The sequence below is a fragment of the Branchiostoma lanceolatum genome, chromosome 6 (genome assembly GCF_035083965.1).
Source record: "Branchiostoma lanceolatum isolate klBraLanc5 chromosome 6, klBraLanc5.hap2, whole genome shotgun sequence".
Taxonomy (NCBI): domain Eukaryota; kingdom Metazoa; phylum Chordata; class Leptocardii; order Amphioxiformes; family Branchiostomatidae; genus Branchiostoma; species Branchiostoma lanceolatum.
In genome coordinates, this window is record NC_089727.1 from 5,345,994 (window position 1) to 5,365,191 (window position 19,198).

Consider the following 19,198-nt stretch of genomic DNA (forward strand, 5'->3'; position numbering starts at 1 on the left):
CGAGGGTTTAATGATAATATTTGTAATCATTTTGAAAAATTTCTAATAAAAGAATATCTGACTGACAATAGTTCTAAATTTTTCTAAAAGATCAAATACAAAAAGATCAATTTATTTGAATTTAATTAGATAATTTAGAAATATTTTGAAAGTAACTGCACAAAAACCTCTTTATTTGTAATAATTTCTAAACATCTATGTGATTATTTAACTTTTAGAAATATTTACAAAAAATGGTAGAAAATGGTTAACAATGGTAGAATGGTGATTGCCCCCATAAAAGTAGGTGCTAATCCGGCCCTTTTGTCTGCCTTTGTACATCTTTAGACTTCACTGCAGGACACCGCTCGGTCCTTTGTGGAAAGCATTCTTCCCTAAACTTCGCAAGGATGTGTGAATTACTTTCTTCCCAGCCCTCTGACCTATTTATAGAGATGTTACAAATAATGGTAGAAAATGGTAAGAAATTGTAAATAATTGTAAATAATGGTAGGATGCTGTTACCATTATTTAGAAACCATTGTAAATATTATATTCTACATCATGAATATTTCTAAAGTTTTAGAAAACTTAAGAAATTTTTATAAAGTTGAAATCACATTCAAAATATTTCAAAAGTATCAAATCTCTTACACAAATAATAACAATAACTTGAAAATAGTTCTAAATTATGACAATTACAACCCTCGCGGTGACTTGGAATGAACTCTACTTCAAAATAACTGTTTCAAGTTTTCAACTGTGAATTTAAAACACTGCGAAAAACTCATTAATCCTCCCACAGCCAAATTTGAGTGGTGGAGGAAGACGGGCACTCGACATAAGTCAAGTCACAGCCAAATAATAACACCACGAAAATAAACAAATTTACAAAAGTTAACAACACTGTGATTGATTTAGTTGAATGACATCACATATCCTGGACCACAGAGACTGGTGTATTGAAGTGTGCTTATGGGCTGTCCCAGGGCCTGATGGTATTTCATTACAGCATAATGGATTAGAATAAGCTCATCAGGTTCTCCTATTTCCTCTTGGGGCCAACATTACTGCTTGATGGACGTGTTTAAAAGTCTTTTGCATGATATGATATTCACAAATGTTTGTGTGCAGTACCATTATTGGCTGTCCTATGGAGAGATGATTTGTTACTTTTTAATAGTTTCTTTGTTATTGTTGTTATTATTTATTCTTTTCAACACAGGTGCATGTTTCTTTCATCTTGATTCTTTTTCTTCCTTCCTCTTTTGTTTTCTTCCCTGTATCCGTCCCTATGGACCGTTCTTAAGAAGCATTAATGCCCTTAATGTTTATTTTTGTAGATGTTAATTTCCCTAAAGGCACTTCCTTGAGAGGGACTAGTAACAGGCTGCCTTGTGCGTTTACTGGCTCTAATGTAACACAGAACAGTCGCAGTTGTTTCATCTCCCTCTCTGCGCCACCAACACAGGAAACGATGGAAGAGTTACAGCCCTGTGCCCCTGACACTTGGGGTCTGTTCACAGCTCATTCCCCTAAACCTTTCCTGACAACCTCTGGAGAACTGCACGCCAAAGCGTCTCCTTGTTTATTCAACCTCGGTACCCTCTGGTACTGCCAATTTCCCCGCTGTTTGCCTGGAGCGGAAGCGCAGACAGAAGCAGACAGAGGGGAGAAGCCCTGGCCACCAACCTTTGCTTAGGAGATGCCCAGACATCGCAGAATTCTGCTGATATTTCACTGCAGCAGGAAATGCAGCAAAAAAGGGCACTTGTAGATTCTTAGATCAGGGCATAATGTTCCTTGGCAACTTGTATTATTCAACACTTTTCCATCCCTGTTTCAGAAGAGATGGAATAAAGAAATGTTTCATCTCGAGGACTTAGCCGGAAGGCTTCGATCCGACATGAAAGATACTAGCGAATATGTAACAAGGAGAGGTTGAAGGCATCAACAAAGCCTCTTTTAACCCACCCTACATAAATGCAAGCCTTCCTGAGAAAGCTGCGCTGATAACAGAGATGACAGACCATTTGTCAAACGATTTGCGCAGGAAATGCAGCAAGGACAATGGCTCGGCAAGACGCATTGATGTTTCTACAAATTTGCATGGACTGCCATAAGATAAAGCCCTGTTTGTACATCTTGCTGTAGCTGTGCTTTTATGAAGCTTACATTTTTTTCTTTGAAGATACATTGTTTAGTTACTCCGTCTTTTATATTCAAACATGAGGAGATGATGATGATGCAGATTGTTGTTGCAGTTGACAATTGAAATTTACCAGTGATGGGGAAGTTACTGCATACCTTGGCATTAAGGCCACACCAATGTTATTTTCTTGGTTATTAAACGGAATAAATAAATAATAAAAATTTGAATGCTAGATTGGAAAAACAACATGAAAACAGAATTTCAGAGGAAAGTTTGTACTTTGGTGCACACAGTATCAGGGAGTGAACAGGATCAGGGGCAAGTTTTCACCCCAGCCTTCTGTTTTCATGATTTTTTTTCCCTAAAATTAAAAATTAAAATCCGTTAACCAAGAAATCAAATTGGTATGGCCTAAGCATTCCCTGTGAGAATGATGCCTGCATGGGATATCTTTATACAAACCCTATAGACCCTTGGCAGGTTGTTTTACTTGACCTTCTCCTATAAGAGACACACATCATGTACAGTAGCTAACCCTGTCTCCCATGGACCCAGACATCACAGACAGATTCTGACAAGTGAAGAGCTGACGATATTTTTGGAGCTGGCAGAAGAGTAGTTTCTCTTGATTGAGTAACCTTGGGGGCAGACTGGAGTAGATGTCAAACAATGATAGCAATCTAAAGATCAGCAAGAAACATAAAAAGGTTTTGCCAGGGGCTCTCACACATAACTTCATAAGACCCTGCATATAGCAAAGTTTGAAACTGTCCAAGATAGAATCAAACTAGGCAACCAATTTATCGAGAGTTCTCTTTTCTCAGCAAAAACAAGAACAATCAAGATGCCGAAACCGGTGCTAGTGGGGCCCAAAATCCAATCAGTTCGAGGTCTCATCAAGACGTACCTACCCACATACAAAATATCAAGATAATCCATCAAGGCCTTCTTGAGTTATCCTATTCACACACGCACACAGACATACACACACACACGAACGCTGCCTAAAACATAACCTTCTTGGCAAAGGTAATAACATTCAAAAGATTTGATATAGCTGAAATGTGGATTTTTTTCCTCAGTCTATTACCTTCTTTTTGTCTGCACCAGTCAGAGAAGTGCAGTCTCCTGCATCCTTGTTGATAGATGGAGACAAGGGATATACCTGATTGCTGTTGGACATGAAGCAGTTGAAAGGTCGGCGGGGTTAATGGCACTGTAAGGCACACCATCAACTACCTGCTGACCACATGTTAGATATTCCTTCATCTTCTTTTATAGACTGGGCCTGGGGGAAAGGGGGAAGTAATGAATTTCATCAGATCCTAGATTTGTGGACTTCAGAAATAATGCAAGTCCTTGTCTGTAATGCCCCTTGCAGTATCACACCACACAGAAGAGTAGTATGAGAGCCCCTATCTTATTCAGCTACTCAGTTAATTACAGTCTGTATACTTGTTGTTATTCTTAGTTTTATGGTCTTTGTCCTACCTCCAGTAAACGACTAGTATTTTCTTGTATATGTGTGTGTATTTAGTATGCGTACATGTGCTGCAACTTTGTATACATAAACATTTGATCCTAATTAGCTTAAAGCTATAGAGTGTTTTTTTTTTAGAATAGAGTTCCTCTGTCTGATAGTGATAGGATATATTAGCCTGGAATCCAAACCTATTATAGCTCCTGAGTCTCCTCTCCGCAAATGTTTGGGGAGAGGAGACTCAGGAGAAATGATAAGTTTGGATTCCAGGCTAAGGATATAGAATAAATTCAATGTGATTTCCCCTTCCTTCGTCAAAATGTTGATCTCTGATCTTGTTTTTACCTGGCTGGCAAAAGTGATCAATATTCATGCCATCTTGGTTCGTCTGGTGCTCCAAATTATCCAAATTCTATTCTCTGGAGTATCATGATACTGAAATCAAGTTACAATCAATAATTCCTGTATTACCCAGTGGCCATGCTGGTCAATGTTTCAGAATTGTATTTGACAGTACTGTAAATGCAGATATGTTTGCGGAGGTTTTATGTTCGCGGTTTTCCTGGCGACCATTTCACCGCGAACTTAAAACCACCGCGAACTTAAAACCACCGCGAACATTTTTGTCCAATACTGTAGCAGTATGTCCCTATAGCGCTGCAGTGAACTTAAAACCACCACGAACACTCTATTTTCGGCTTAGCGCGAAATAAAAACCACGCGAACTTGAATGCATTTACAGTATGTTTGGCCAAAACAATTAAGTTTCTTGGTTTTCAGGATTATTCATGATCAGTGTAAAGAAAAGGAGAAATTAATGAAAACTGTGATTTTGATGACTTTAGGTACATGTATCTGTGTTTTGCTTAATTTTTTTTTATCATCTTAGCAAGTATGATATTTGGTTAGTTTTGATTGGTAACATTTTTAAAGCAGTGAACTACCCAGTCCCAGATTGCAAGATGTCATCTATTCATTTAGGAGTCAAGTAGCCCATCTTGAGAGATCTGTCATTATCTAAGCCATAGATCTTGCATATTCCTTGACAGACTGTTGCCAAGGTATTGATTTTTCTATCCCCATTTGCAGCATTTGAAGACTTGACTTTTTTCTGGCTGTAAGATTTTGACATCAGTCCTTTTTTGGATTGTTTAGTTGGAATCATTTTGTTTATATTATCAACTTGAAGGTTGTATTCGTTTTAGCAGCCAAAGCAGTAGGCCAAAGTTGTTGTTGTGAGGACTCCTAGCTGACAGGAATGGAGGTGCAGCTTCTATGCCCTGCAAATCTATGTAGAATCAAGAACATTGTATGTCCATCATAAAACAAGTTTCTGTCACTCAAAAGAGACAAATTGTTGTTGAAATATTTTTGATTAGAAACAAAAGTTATATGTTGCCATGTTTAATTCCTCATGTACTTTGCAATTGTGATTTGAGAGCACAAGTGATTAAACTGATTCTATATTTTGCAACATCACCAACTGGTTAGGTACTCTTAAGTTTTCTTCCTAAGGCTACACCAAGTAATTTTTATGGATGACGTCCGCGCGCGCATTGATTTTGGTCTGTTCCCAGAAAAAAAACAAGAAATTCCGCTTCCTGTAACTATGACCAAAGACTTACGACAGTGCCGCAAATCAATGGGATATGGAAAGAAACAGGACAGGACAACAACTGCTGTTCAACTTCAACTGATTTATTCAAATTATTGCTGTTTTCATGATGAATAAGATAATTGTTAGTTGTTACACTGTGTTCTCTCACTCAATTTGTGTCCTAATATGTGTCGTCGACTATTATATGTCAAATCTAGGCATCTTGTTTTTTTCTGCCCTTCTTGTTTTTTTTTTGCGCTCTCGCATTAGATTTAGGGTCTCCAAAGGACGTCATCCATAAAAATTACTTGGTGCAGCCTAATTGAACATAGAGAAGATGCCTCCAAAGGTGCCTAAACAAACACCAGCTTACTTGTCCACTCTCTGATTAGGGAGGTGGAGCAACAGGCATATCAACCCCACATGGGGGATATTTAAATACTTGTCACAGATAAACAGGGAAGAAACTGGATACAGGTTTGTAATAGGTACCAACAGGTGTGGCTTGTTTGGTAATCCACTGATTTTTGGGTGGTACCAATAAATAAAATACCCCTTCTGCGGCATTCTTTATAAACACCCAAAGTATGAAATACTGATGCAAATGTGCTAATATATCCAGAACACTTACAGTTTTACCCCCTGAAATCGCTTAAGGCACCTTTAAACAACATCTACCTTTTACAGCAGGTGTAACTGTGAAAAAGTATAGTGGTGTATTTTTTTGTCACTAATTTTTGCTTCAAAAGCCCTTGTCCCCATATAATTTACAATACAGGGATCACAGTATGAATTGCCTATGTCTAAGGCATTTCATTGGCTCTTGATAGTGACTAGACAAATAGTCTGTGGTATCCGAAATAATCAATAGCACAATGTAGGAGTGGGCTTAAGTATATTATATAGAAATGGCTGAGACTTCCATAACAGATACGTTCTCAGCACTTTCAATTTCATGCCAGGAATGTTGCAATTTGCCGGGAAATTGAAGTTTCAGAAACCAAATCATTATTCATTTTAACGTCAAAAACACAGGCTTCACCAGTTACTTATCGATTTTTTTTTCTCATAACAGTTGATGAGATAGGTAGAAATATTAAAAGCAATATCAGGACTAGAAAGGCAATATTGCCAAACAAATACGGCATATTTCACTCCATATCCTTTTCCATAAAAACAATGGACTGCTTCAAAATCACCTCTGTGCAGAAATAACTTCTGCCCCAAAATCAACTACAAAGTCATCCACTCAAAAAGAATAAACACTGTCCACTTTACATCCGGAAGTCCAGTTTCCGGATTTGAAGGCGTCCATCTTGGAAATCCAATTTTCCAACTTTTTTTCTACTGAACATACAGATTAGTTTTACATGTCATTTGAAAGAGCATGATTTCCCTTGCGTTATGGTACCTCTAATTTGGTCATAAGATGTAAAGCTATGAAGATATTCCTTTTTAAAGTTGCCCAACCCATACCAACATTGATTCGGCCTGGCGACTAAACTGGGGCCACAGGGGGCTAACAGTGGGCTATCCCAATGAAAATGGGCAATAAATAGTCCTTCTACACTGTTGAAAACACTCGCATAATGAGTTATCACACCTAGCTAGTCAGTGTAATTAGCACTTATTTGACAATTTTCTCCTGAGGTGAACAATTTGATTTGAACAAGAAGCGACTATCAAACCTCCTTGATTTGACTTTACCAGATCACAGTGCTACATTATTTCAAACTAATAAGCTATGTTGTCAATTAGCTTGACTACATAGGACATCTGGACATCTGCAAAGATCAAAAAAAGTATAATGGACCTTGGTTGTATTCATATAAGCAGTGATAAATGTAACCAAGATTGAAGATGTAACAGTGTAAAACGATTTTGACCTTTTTTAAAGAGTGTTTTTTAGCAGGGACTAGACCATGTATAACTTGATTGGTGTTTTGATTCTCTTATCGATCAAAAGCCTTCTAATTGCTTGCTTGGCCCATGAATATAACATCTTTATTTGACCAAGGATATACAAAACCTCCTTGGTTTTCCTTAATGGCAAAGATTTGTCCACTTATAAAAACATTTGTAACATTACGTAACAAAGCTTCAGGTAGACAATTTGCATAATACTTACTGATCACCCATACAAAAAGAGCGGATAATGATACCTACCAATCAACATGATTAAGACAGAGCTTGAATGACAATGGTTCATTATTTACACTTGTCAAGTTTGTTTTGTTGCTGTTGCTTGCTGGCAATTGAGAAGCAGGCCATCTTTGCACACCAAGATTTACAAAAACCAATGTCCTTGCAAAAACCAAGGACACTATAAAATGTCCTCGCAAAAACTTGGCCATGCGGCCTTATACTATAGTATATCATAGTTTAATATGTAACAAAGACTTTTTGTTGCGGGACAAATTGAGCAGGCAAGATGAAAATGATACACTTAAAAAATAACATGAAGAAAAGTTTACATGAAGAACACTACGTAACGGTTTTGTTTCGAACCTGACCTCCTGAGGTAGGCTGCAACGGTTCAGAATAAAATGGTTTCGCAGAATTGTAATCATGAACCCAAAAGCGTTAAGGAACCGGTTCACATTGATGTTTTATGACATGGTACATCCGGATACATGAGGTCATAGTTCTTGGCATCACTTGGGCTTTAGCGCAGGAAAGAGTGAATTCAATGTTTTTAGCTGTCGATCGGAGCGTTTTTGAATCATAGCTTTTTGCTAAGGTTCTCACAAATGGTCCAATGAGGACACGAGAGCCCTGATATCTATGTGGGGGAATCAGGATGTCCAGAAGGACCTTGATGGCATTCATCGAAACAAGGACATTATATAGAATTTTATATAATGTCCTTGATCGGAACCAGGAGGTGTACGAAGAAATTGCTATGGGCATGAAGGACAGCAGTTTAGTGCCAATTGTAGACACAACTCTTTGTCAGTGCTCGGAAAAGTGAAAGTTTCAGCTGTCAATAGGATATTTTTGAATAGTAAAATCTTGTTACGGCCGCTTACTCGAGGTGCGGGATTACAACAGAGTTATGCAATGATGCAACTTCAATGTAAACCGTTTTCAGCGCGGGTGCAAGTTTGCATTGTTGACGCAAAATGTTAACCGTTTCAATTCTGGGTTCATCCGAAACGGTTTGAAGCATTTTATTTTTTTAATCATGAACGTGGCCTTTAGTTATTGTTTAATAAATGTGGTTCAGATGGCAGCTAGTTAACACATTGGTGTGGCTAGCATGTTTTTATATCAGGTTAAAAAATGTTTGATTGCATTTACCAATTATAACTGAATAAGTCAGTCTCCCCACTTGAATTGCATGGGTATATCTCCCAAGATAGATCTTCATTCCATATGGCTTTTTTACGAATGTATTCAAGATGATATTATCTATGTAAAAAAAGTGGTGGAACATCAGACTGAGGACAAGCATGATGCTTTTTTGTAGCTAAAAGTACTAGTGCAATCAATGCAGCAGAAAACCCTACAACTCCTGTATATCATAGCCAAGAACAGTGTCCCGGTCACCGTCATGCGTCACCCCTACGCTTCTCCTCGACAAGTGTATTGGCAGTTCTTTTTGCGCAAACTTTTTAAAACTGTGCTGCACCCCTCCCCACACTTTCTGTCTCAACCGGTGACACTACTTAATAAGATAGCAACTTGAATGACAAGACTCATTTGATAACAGACCATGGGGTGAATTTGAGTAAACCAAATTGCGAATACAAAGGCGAATCCTTGCAACTACGTAATTATGTGCATTGTTTCAAGGGCTGAACGAATCGATCGACATTGACACTATCAAGAATTCTATAGACAATATGTAGTAGATTGGTCGGGAGAGGTGGCTTCGATACTCTTCTAAGTTTATCAGTGTTTATTATCCTTTAAACAAGCCGTTTATCAGTGTCTGTAAATTTAAGTACCATATTTTTTTTTTCAATGAACAGCGCACACCCTGTACCGGTATTGTAGCTTAAGTTACGTAGCTTAAGTTACGTAGCGAAGTTGTTTTAGAAATCGTCAATACGCATTTGGGAATCCCCACCACAAACATCCACCAATCTTTGAGAAACCATAATGTATTCACATTGTTATGCAGCCCAGACTTCCACCGCTATTGTTCCTGTATGCAAATGAACATCACTATCACAACATCATGAGTGGCTCAGTAACACTCCATTCAAACAAGGACAATATTATATAATGTCCTTGATTCAAACAACAAAGGAGGTTATATAGTCTATATAACCTCCTTGAAACAACAAGGTTAAAGAATTCGATTTTAAAAGATTACAAAGTAGAGAGAAGTCAACAGTGGAAGATTTACAAAGTTATGAAAAATTAAACACCTCTGTAATTGAACGGGTATTTTCTGATTTCTTGATATCAGAGTCTCCTGCTTTTGAAAAATTCTTAGTTTTGCCAAGGAAGTTGGTTTTGCCAATTTCAATAAAGCACATCACTCTCGCTTGTGGAAAATATATTGGGTCAAGGAGGTTTTATAGCCTCCTTGATTGGGTGTATGTCGTGCCAGGAAATGTTAAAAAATGCATTTAAACTAGTATCTATACTCTAAAAGCAGAGTAACAATTAAATGAACTAAACAATTTAATATCGAGAAGAGTAGGTCGCGGTGTGCTTCGGATAAAAAATCAGAAGGGGTAGCTTTTCACGCCACATAATCAACCTACAGCCTCCCTGACTAATTAGTCGCAGGACTTGAAATTCAGTACTGTATTTTCCTGTCATACTTCATAGTAAATAAATCCTGTGTTACTATAATGTTAGTAACATAAAACTACCTGCACCCTGCAAATTTAAACTGCACCATCTAATCATTTTCCCGTTCTGTCCATCAAATGTAATAATTTCAAAGTGATATAATTCAAACCTAAATCCTGCAATCTGTTCTAACAAGGAGGTTAAAATATTTTAACCTCCTTGGTTCTAAGGGCAGTAAGGCAGTACAAAGTGAACATATTGTTTTATAAAGAAAATGGCAACTACCTGGATCACAGACCTACTTTGAATCATACTTGCTTAATTAGACTGTATTTCACACCAACTGGCAAAGTGTGAGTTGAGTTCTGGAGAGTGAGCCATTGACAATGGAGACCTGGCATTGACTATGGAGAGCTAGATAATGCCCACATGGCCATTTGAACCTTGGTCGATTTACATTTTTCACACCTTTTCAACCAAATTACCAGTTCGGTGGGCGGGCTTGGGTTCAATGGTCTAGGTGATTCCAGGTGTGATAGCCCCCTGTGGGCGAAAGCAATTGCCACTCGATTACTGGTATAAACCCATGTGGCCATTATGAAGCTGCATTGTGCTCAGACAGGACTACAACGTAAACATGCATTTTCAACTGGTCATATCTAAAGCGGTGAACATCACTGACTAATAATTTTTACATGATTATGTTCATGATGAAGAGAGCTTTCAGCTGATACCCAACTTGTAGGCAAAAATCAATCATTTCTGAAGATTCCTAATAGCTTCTGTTTTTCCACATGTGAAGTGACCAGTGTTAATAGACTATTGGTATAATCACTGAAATTGTCCCCCCATGCAAGAATGGACTCTTCTAGCAGCACCCCCATGTAAAATGGATGAATCCTTACACATTCCTCAGTTCTTTTGTGGCATCACTTGTGCATACCTGCTCTTTGGGTTAGGAGAACAACTCTGAACCACCCCTCACTCAGTCCCATTCTGTGCCCAATGTGCTGAAAACAACTGAAGGGCCCTCAGTAACAAAGCCCCACAAGTTTCCCACTATGCTGATTGTGTGAGGAGCACAGCTGCAGAATCATGCCAAAGCGAGGGCAGGTAGTTGTGATTGGCCAATAGCTTGGATGATGAATGCTCCAATGATTTTATATGGAATTTCATAACATTTACATCACATAAAAAACATTTTCCTTTTCTCCAGATCCTTTCTTTCTTACTTTTATATTTTTTCTTTCTTTCTATAGCTGTATTTTATTAGTCTTTAAATGAAAGTATCATTTAAGTATGTTTAGTTTTTGTTCTTTTACATCCCTTTTTACATCCCTTCACCCAAAAGAAAGGTAGACGAGGTTTGCTCAGAATAAGACAGTAGCCCGCTTGACTGTTTTCTTCAACAGTCTTGAAAGTCAGTGGAGATCTTGTTTCAGAAAAATGTGTCATTACCAAGTGACAGTAAATGGGTCCCACTGCAGCAAACACTGACTTATCTGTATGTGGCTGGTTTACCTGAATGATTTACCAGTCAGAGCTCTAAATAGGAAAGTGACTAGTATAGAAAAAAATCCACCAAGCTAAGGAGAGACTTCAAAGCGTTAACCTATGACATTTTGTCTGTACTGAGCTCTTTTGCACATATACCAAAAAAACCTTGGGGAGCCCCAGACCATGAATATGTAGGATTACTGTTCAGCGAAGAGGTATCTCTGGGCACTGGAGCGTGGTGGTATCCACAGTTTGGGGCTGGGAGTGAGTATGCATGCGTGCGAGAAGAACTGATTTAGGCAAGACAAGGAAAGACAGGCCCAATTGTTTTCAGTCGGAAGTAAAAATGAAGCGAGGTTATGAGTTACAGACAGGGGAAGCAGAAGGTGAGGGTTTTTCTGTTACTCTCTTTTCTCTTCGTGAAATAGCTGGCAAAGTTTTAAGAAGTAAATTGTCTCTTTTGTTGCATAGTTGTTTTCCCACAGGTTGTTGTGGTTTTTCCTTTAAGGAATTTTCAAGGTCACCTTCGGTATGTGCTGCTTACTTATCCTGAGAGGGTCACAGTAGGCAGCTGGTGTTTTTGCCACGGATTTCACAGACATTTTCCCTTTATATGTCCAACTGTAAAGACTTTGTTATAAAGTGATAGTATACTAAATTTACAGTACTTACCAAAATTTGTATGTGATGTTATTTCATTGAAAAGCTCTGCTATTTTCTGATAAATATCTTAAGATAGTTCGTGTGGGTAAGTAAGGAATTTCAAAATTCCTGAAATTTGAGAAACATTCTTTTAGATACTCCACAACAAAATCTAGAAGAAAGATTAATAATTGACTGTTAATTTGTTGTCAGAGATAGCATTTTGTTGTCAAGGCGTGTCCAAACTAAAGACTGAGACTTGTAGTATTTCCCTAAATAAATAAAAGAATTCAAACCTGGGGGACAACAAAACTTCACTGTCTGCCCTACCCAAGTGTTTTGAGGAGGAGTCCATTTTGTGGAGAAAAGGGGTGTCAGCATCACCTTTTTGTCTATTTTTCAGTTCAAACCTTCATGCTGGTTACTCCACAGACAAAGAGAAAAGTGTAATGACCACAGTGTAAAAACAATAACTAAGTTCAAGTTTTTCAGATCATTTTTTCTATTTATTCCTTTTTCTCAACAGGGATACAACGACTAACATCTTGTGACTTAATTCAAATGTTTAAGAATAAGTGCTAAGGAAGCATAGAGTAACAAAGTTTTTATTGATGGGAAGGGTGATCATATCGATGTTACTTACAATTTGGTCGTAAGATAAATGATTAAGGGTTCTTTACTTTGAACATACAAAAAGAATATACAAGTTGACGGAGGTGTTTTCTTAGTCTCTACCAGACTAACTGCGCTGGTTATAGGGAGAACATTTGCCGGGGGACTTTGGCCATGGAGGGTTTCATTCGCAGGTTGCATATTTGACCCTCTCTCCGTAGCCGACTCTCTTCATACAATTGACTCAATTTCTACTATTTTCCCAGCGACCCGTGGAGGCTGGTAGAGCCTAGTGTTTTCTGTGGTACAAACCATGCCTTAAGCTTGGGTGGTGTTGTTTTCCTTGAGATGTTTTCTTTGTTGCAAGGCATGACAACTGGTGCTGGAAGACTTGTCCTATATAGCTGACTGGGTTACAAGATCAGGTCATCTTGTTATTTCTCCAGACATTCTTTTTAAGTTGTCGTGTCTCAAAGCTGCGTCTGTTCATGGTTGTTCCCCAAAATTTGATGGCAGACAAGATGGCAGGACTGGAGGATAGGATAGGGGGTGTCCACCCTCCCACCTGTGTTTCTCAAAAATAAACTTCTCCATCTCCTGTAGACTGAGCTTGACTGGGGTATTTAAGAACACCACTGTCAGTATTGAACATGGCTCTCCAAGGGATTTATAACCATTTATGCAAGAGAGCAATGATGCTGCTCATTCAAGTCTTCTTTCATGCTCCAATTCCACAGTGAAGGATCCCAAGAGTAGTGAAACTGGAACATAATATTATGCATTTAGATGAGCTACTTATGATCTTGGATGTACAAAATGTATCACTGTAAATGAAAAGGATACTTCTCATGTGTCTGTAGGAAATGGAGAAAAGCTTTAAGTTCATCTTTTGAAACTAGCAACAAGGACATCTGAGTTTCTCATATGAATTCAAAATTGAAAACAATAACATCAAAAGTGTGGTATCAGGGGCCTTCATGGGGGGTACCGCCAACGCTCTACGCTAAATCCAGCTAGCCATCGACTACATGTACATTGAATGTATTTCGTTCAATTCAAGCAGACTGACTTTGCCTTTCCTACATTCAGGCGCCAATTGCGCTTTATGTAGAATGCACCAATTACGCTCTGTGTGTGCGGTCTGGCTATTAATTTACAAAGGATTAAAACGGCTTATTGCAGTCTACAGAAAAGAAGCATGCAGCTTACAAGGCACATGAAAAAGCTTACCGATTTCCTGTTTCCTTTGCAGGGTGCTGTGACGCGTGTATCAGGTGTTTAGGACGGATTCCCTACGCCTCCCTCATCGCTACCATCCTGCTGGCGGCAGGGATCGCCGTGTTCTGCGGCTCGTTCTACACCGCGGTTATCCAGACACGGACCCTCTTCAGCTTTGGCGATGCTAGATCAGTTACAGTCGATTTCTTCAATCTGTGAGTAGCTTTTGTTTCCATGTTTGTTTGGTTAGGGGCCATCATGTTATAAGTGCTTCACAATCATGTATTTCTCGCATTTCTTGTTCACTGTATACCTGTTTTTTTTTTCTGTTAGAAAGACATTGCATTCCCAAAGATTATGGTAATTTCTGCTGTCGTTGCAAATATTTATTATATCTAACTTATTGGTAGATATTTGTTACCAATTCCAAAGTGTACAATGTCAAATGATGTAAGCAAAATAAAAGTGAAATTGTAAGTAAATCAAGTTAAAAAATCAGTTTCCAAGACATACTTATCAGTTTCCAAGACATACTTGGCAATGTATATTTCCAGTCTGCAGTGTGTGAAACCTATGCATCGTTTGGTCTAACGTGAATAACAACATAGCCAACATTTCTTCCTACAGCACGGAAGCTCTAAAATGGAGCGCTGTCGGCATCACTGCGTTCATGGGTGTGTACGCCTTCATCCTGCTCCTGATTGGTTTCCTAGCGACCGGCGCCAGCAAAGAGAAGAAGTACTGTGGCTTTGGCACCGGCCTGGGCAGCAGGATAACTGTGGCATTTGTAAGACTTTCTGTCTCTTTCTTATTTTTTTAACAACTCTTTGCAACGGTGTGTTTGAGCTTGTTGAATCCTAAGATGTTTGCAAAGATAAAATGTGTTGTGGTGTCATAGATTTGAATACCACATGTCTGAACTGCAATGTTGCTCTTCCTTATTTATTTATTCCTCTATTTATTTCGTCTGGGTTGCTCCTTCAACGTATAAAAGTTGATCTCCAAGAGGACCCTCACTTCTAGAAAGTTGCTCTAGCCTATCTGGAACTGTCAGTTAATCTTTGCCAGTGCTGTTGTAGGTAGTTGAGATCAAAAAATGCTAAGAAGTATGTTACTGTGATATTCTACATCAACAGGTGTGCGGCTGGAATTACCTTTGACCTTTGATCCTTGCCCTTTCCACCCTAGTTCCTTGTGCTGACATACATCATCTTCATTGGATGGCTGCTGATGTCCTGCATGGGGGTCATCCCCTCCCTCTTCTTTTACCTCACCGTCATTGTCAAAGCTGCGCCCTACAAAGTGGGGGGCCAGAGCTGCCTCAACCTGCAGCAGTTTGGTAAGTCTCTTCATCTCATATGCAGGGCTGTCTCCAGGATCCGTCCTGTACGGCAAAAAATTCGCCCTGTCCGTCAAAGAAATCTGACCTTCATGACATGAAATTGATGAAAATGTATTTTTGTAAGCTTAAAAAGACAGATTTAACATCGAAATCCAACAACATTAGGCAATGAGCAAACTAAACAATGAGTGGAACTGAAAAAAATTAACCTGGAGACAGCCCTCCTACTTACAGAACATTTAAAAGATCACCTGCCCGGTTGATAAATACAGTTTTGACTGGAGCAAGCAGGAACTACTGTTTGCTGCCTTTGGTAGGTGTACTACAAAGCCTTTAGTCTTACTGAATGATGCAGACTGAGTGTAGTAATTTTACTAACAATCCAATGTGAAGAATGCGTTGTATATTAGATTGCAATTTTTATAGTACCTTAACACATAAACGTATACAAATATCTAGATACAAAAGTGCAATGGTAGTCCAAAATCAGGTGTACAGCTCCAAACTTAGGGTGCACAAAAGTGCCTAACCTTCTCCCTGCTGCCTAACTCTGTAACCAATAGAGAATGGGGTGCCAAACGGCTACTTCACTCAGCAGTGATGATGATGATGCACCTTTCCTCCCCTTCTAGGACTGGATGTGGTTTTCAACACCACCAACGACACACCGGCGAACACTGGGCTTGGTAACAACATGTGGGAGTACTGCGGCAACGATTACAACAAATTCCAGGCTGATGTAAGTTAAATTAAAGTTCAGGGGTGCCTAAGTATTCATACAAGTTTTACGGAGTTCTAAGGAATACATGTACATACAAATTTTACGTAATTCATAGGATCCACTACTAAGAAACATACAGATTTTATGGAATTTATTCAAGTTCTATGGGATACATACAAATTTTACGTAATTCATACATGTTTTGCAGAACGCAAAAGATACCTTCTATTAGTAAAACTCGTATGAATTCTGTAAAATGTGTTTGTTCTGTAAAACTCGTTTTAATTTTGTAAAATTTGTATGAAAACTTGGGCACCCCTGAAGTTGTGTCAGGTAACACAAAATAGACTGCAAGATGGTAGATAAAAAGTGTCAATTTATATGAAACATCTGACTGTTTTAAACAACACAAGTCGTGATCACGTAAGCTTTGCATCTCTAATACTAAGTGGCATATAGTATATCTAAGGCCACACCAATTGAATTTCTAAGTTCTGAGAAAAATTGGAATATCAATATGAAAACAGAGTGGGAGGGGGGATTTGTACTTTGGTGCCCACAGTTTCAGCAAGTAAGTTCTTGTCCCTAAGCCCTCTATTTTGATTGTGTCCTCTTCCTAAAAGTGTGTGAGAACAAACAAAAATATTCATTATTAGTAATATATAGTATGATCCCATTCCAATGAATTAAAACCTTCCCTGTTTGTTTCTAGGGATTCCAACTGTTCAACTTGTACATCGTGGCCTTGGTGGGAGCCTTGGTGGTCACCATCAGCCTGGTACGTCCTCACATTATTTTCACTCACCAGTTAGACTTTCAACACTACTCCAACAATGGCTGTAGCTGCACTGTGTAAAACCTCTGTGAAATTTGGTTCATTTTGATTTCAACAAAAATTAAAATGATCAATGTTGAGTTATATAGCATTTTTTCCATCAAACAATTGAACTGTTGTTGTTCTCATCGATGAAGTGTGAAGCTCCTCTTCGCCTACAACTCTGTCGCTTGGAGCAAGCTCTTCCTCTCTGCAATGCAGTTCTCTTAGTCCCCCATTCCACTAGGCAGCAGTGGCTGAGCGACCAAAATTGGATTTTTTTCTTGAATTTATAATTGGAATATGATGCACGATGTTAAAGTCTGATTTTGGTTGCTCCGTCGTGGCAGCCTCTAGCGGAAAGGGAGTGTTACTGCTTAAATGTGCTGGTACTATGTTCATCTGAGTCACTTGGTCTGTCTATTCCAACTCTCCACAATGCAAAACAAAAACAAATTCGCATGTTCCCATTACTAATTCAGTCAATGACAAATGAATGAAAACCAACAAGGTATATGCTTCTTATCATGATCACTTGAAGGTAGTGACCGTACTATGAAGAAGGATTGACATATATAAAAGTAACAAGAGTGTAAACGTGATAGTGTATTCCAGCAGTCAATTCCAAGGGAGTATGGTAGACATTATTCTAGACTGGTTATGGGACAGATTGTCTCCATGTATAGCTTCCAAGTTTGTGACATTTGCAGACATGGTATTACACTTTCTTCGCAAGGTGGTGTCACAATGGTAAGAGAAACACTTGGGAAGTGGTCTAATTGGTTTTATCATGCTATTCTTTTCCAGTACAAAATTGTTAGAAAAATTATTATGCCAGATAGTAGTTGCCATGTTGGGGAGTCATCCAAACAGGGTTTACCGTAATCTTATGTAACTGTTTTGTGAATAGAAGTTTCGGTGTTATGATGTACTTGCATACAAACTGCAAGTTGAGAAAATATTAGCCATACAGTATTGATTGTGTTTTGCTGCCCTGATTCAAATTTCCAGGGGGCGTAATAAAAAACATTGACTCACAACAGAATCAACAACAGAATCAACGACACAATACCCTTGAAAACCTTATTGAAAGAAACAGGCCCCAAAGCCAAACTATGTGTTTTCCTATGTTGCATTGTTATTGTCAATTCTCTTACCCTTCTCTCCTTTCCTCTTAAGTTCATCTCCTTCTCCATGTTTAGTGCTTGTGTATAACCTAAATATGGAAACTGAAACTGACCTCTTTGTGAAATGAAATACTGGTGGTTTGATATACAAGTGAACAGGTTCAAAGACAATAATTATTTTTGTTTGAAATTCAGACTCTGCCAAAGAGTTTGGGACCTGTTTTCTTGTATATTATACCACAGGTGCTCTATATTCAGGCATTTGACTGTGTACATTAACCAATGTCTGATAATATCTCAAACAGACAATGTCTATTAGAATTTCAATCGACTATGACTGTCTTTGAAAACAAAATATTGTCTACTCTGGTTACTGTTCTAAAACAAGTATCCCATCCTACATTCCTTAGATCATTATTTTAAATGATTTGGCACACGTATTACTACTCTATTTTGTGTTGAAACTTTGGTTCTGTTTGTGTCAATTTCTTTCTCCATGTGCTCATCCATCCACCCACCTCCATCCAGATAGCATTGACAGCTAACCCCCTTACCCCCACCTTCCTCCCAATTGCTGTCTCCTTTGCACTTTTGTGTTTTCTGTATGTGGCTAGTTAGTGGCAGCCTTTTCCTTGTGTCCACGCCAGGTGCACTACTTGACGTGCTTGTCAGTGAATTACGCGCACCTGAAGAACATGGCAAGGAGCTACAAGTATAAAGACACCAACAACTACCACGAGGAGCAGGAACTGCACTCCTACTGATGTACTGAGTTTTCTTACCTACCTTAAAGGCAACCCAAGCAATACTAGGGCCCAAAAAATGGAAATAACAAAAATGCTGATCAATGTCTTTATAGTAGTGACATTTACTAACACTATTAAGCGCATTTGCGTACATACTTTGAGCATTTCAAAACCGTGCAAAAACGAGCCGTACGATGATCCCCTTAGTTTCGCAAGCCTACAAAAACCTTGATGACGATTTTCAGTGAGTTCTCACATCATAACGATGTTGTATTTTTGCTTGATGGACGTTGCTATACATTAAGATAGTGTTGTTTGAGCTAATCATGTATAGAAATGTCTAAATAAATTGACTTTCAAAATCCGATTTTTGGGCCCTAATATTGCTTTGGTTTCCTTTAATGTGTTGTTCATGCAAGTAGACAATCAGGGTGTTTCTGCCATGATGATGGAAACTGCCACTAACATTTGTGTCGCGGCTGCCTAAATTGGCCAATCGCACAACCGGGTACTGTACATCTT

The 19,198-nt window shown here is 38.6% G+C and overlaps 1 protein-coding gene across 3 annotated transcripts in view; it reads left to right on the forward strand.

The window, feature by feature from the left end:
* Window positions 1–19,198, forward strand: part of LOC136437289 (neuronal membrane glycoprotein M6-a-like) — a 36,053-nt gene that overhangs the window by 15,783 nt on the left and 1,072 nt on the right. The window contains exons 1-7 of one of the 3 annotated variants that reach the window (XM_066431809.1): window positions 11,715–11,840; window positions 13,961–14,141; window positions 14,554–14,713; window positions 15,115–15,265; window positions 15,901–16,007; window positions 16,702–16,767; window positions 18,578–18,695. In XM_066431809.1, the coding sequence (XP_066287906.1) occupies window positions 11,729–11,840; window positions 13,961–14,141; window positions 14,554–14,713; window positions 15,115–15,265; window positions 15,901–16,007; window positions 16,702–16,767; window positions 18,578–18,694 (894 nt within the window). In that variant the 5' untranslated portion in view covers window positions 11,715–11,728 and the 3' untranslated portion in view covers window position 18,695. Of the gene's footprint in view, window positions 1–11,713; window positions 11,841–13,960; window positions 14,142–14,553; window positions 14,714–15,114; window positions 15,266–15,900; window positions 16,008–16,701; window positions 16,768–18,577; window positions 18,696–19,198 lie in introns of those variants that run through there. The other 2 variants (XM_066431808.1, XM_066431810.1) reach the window with 2 other exon arrangements.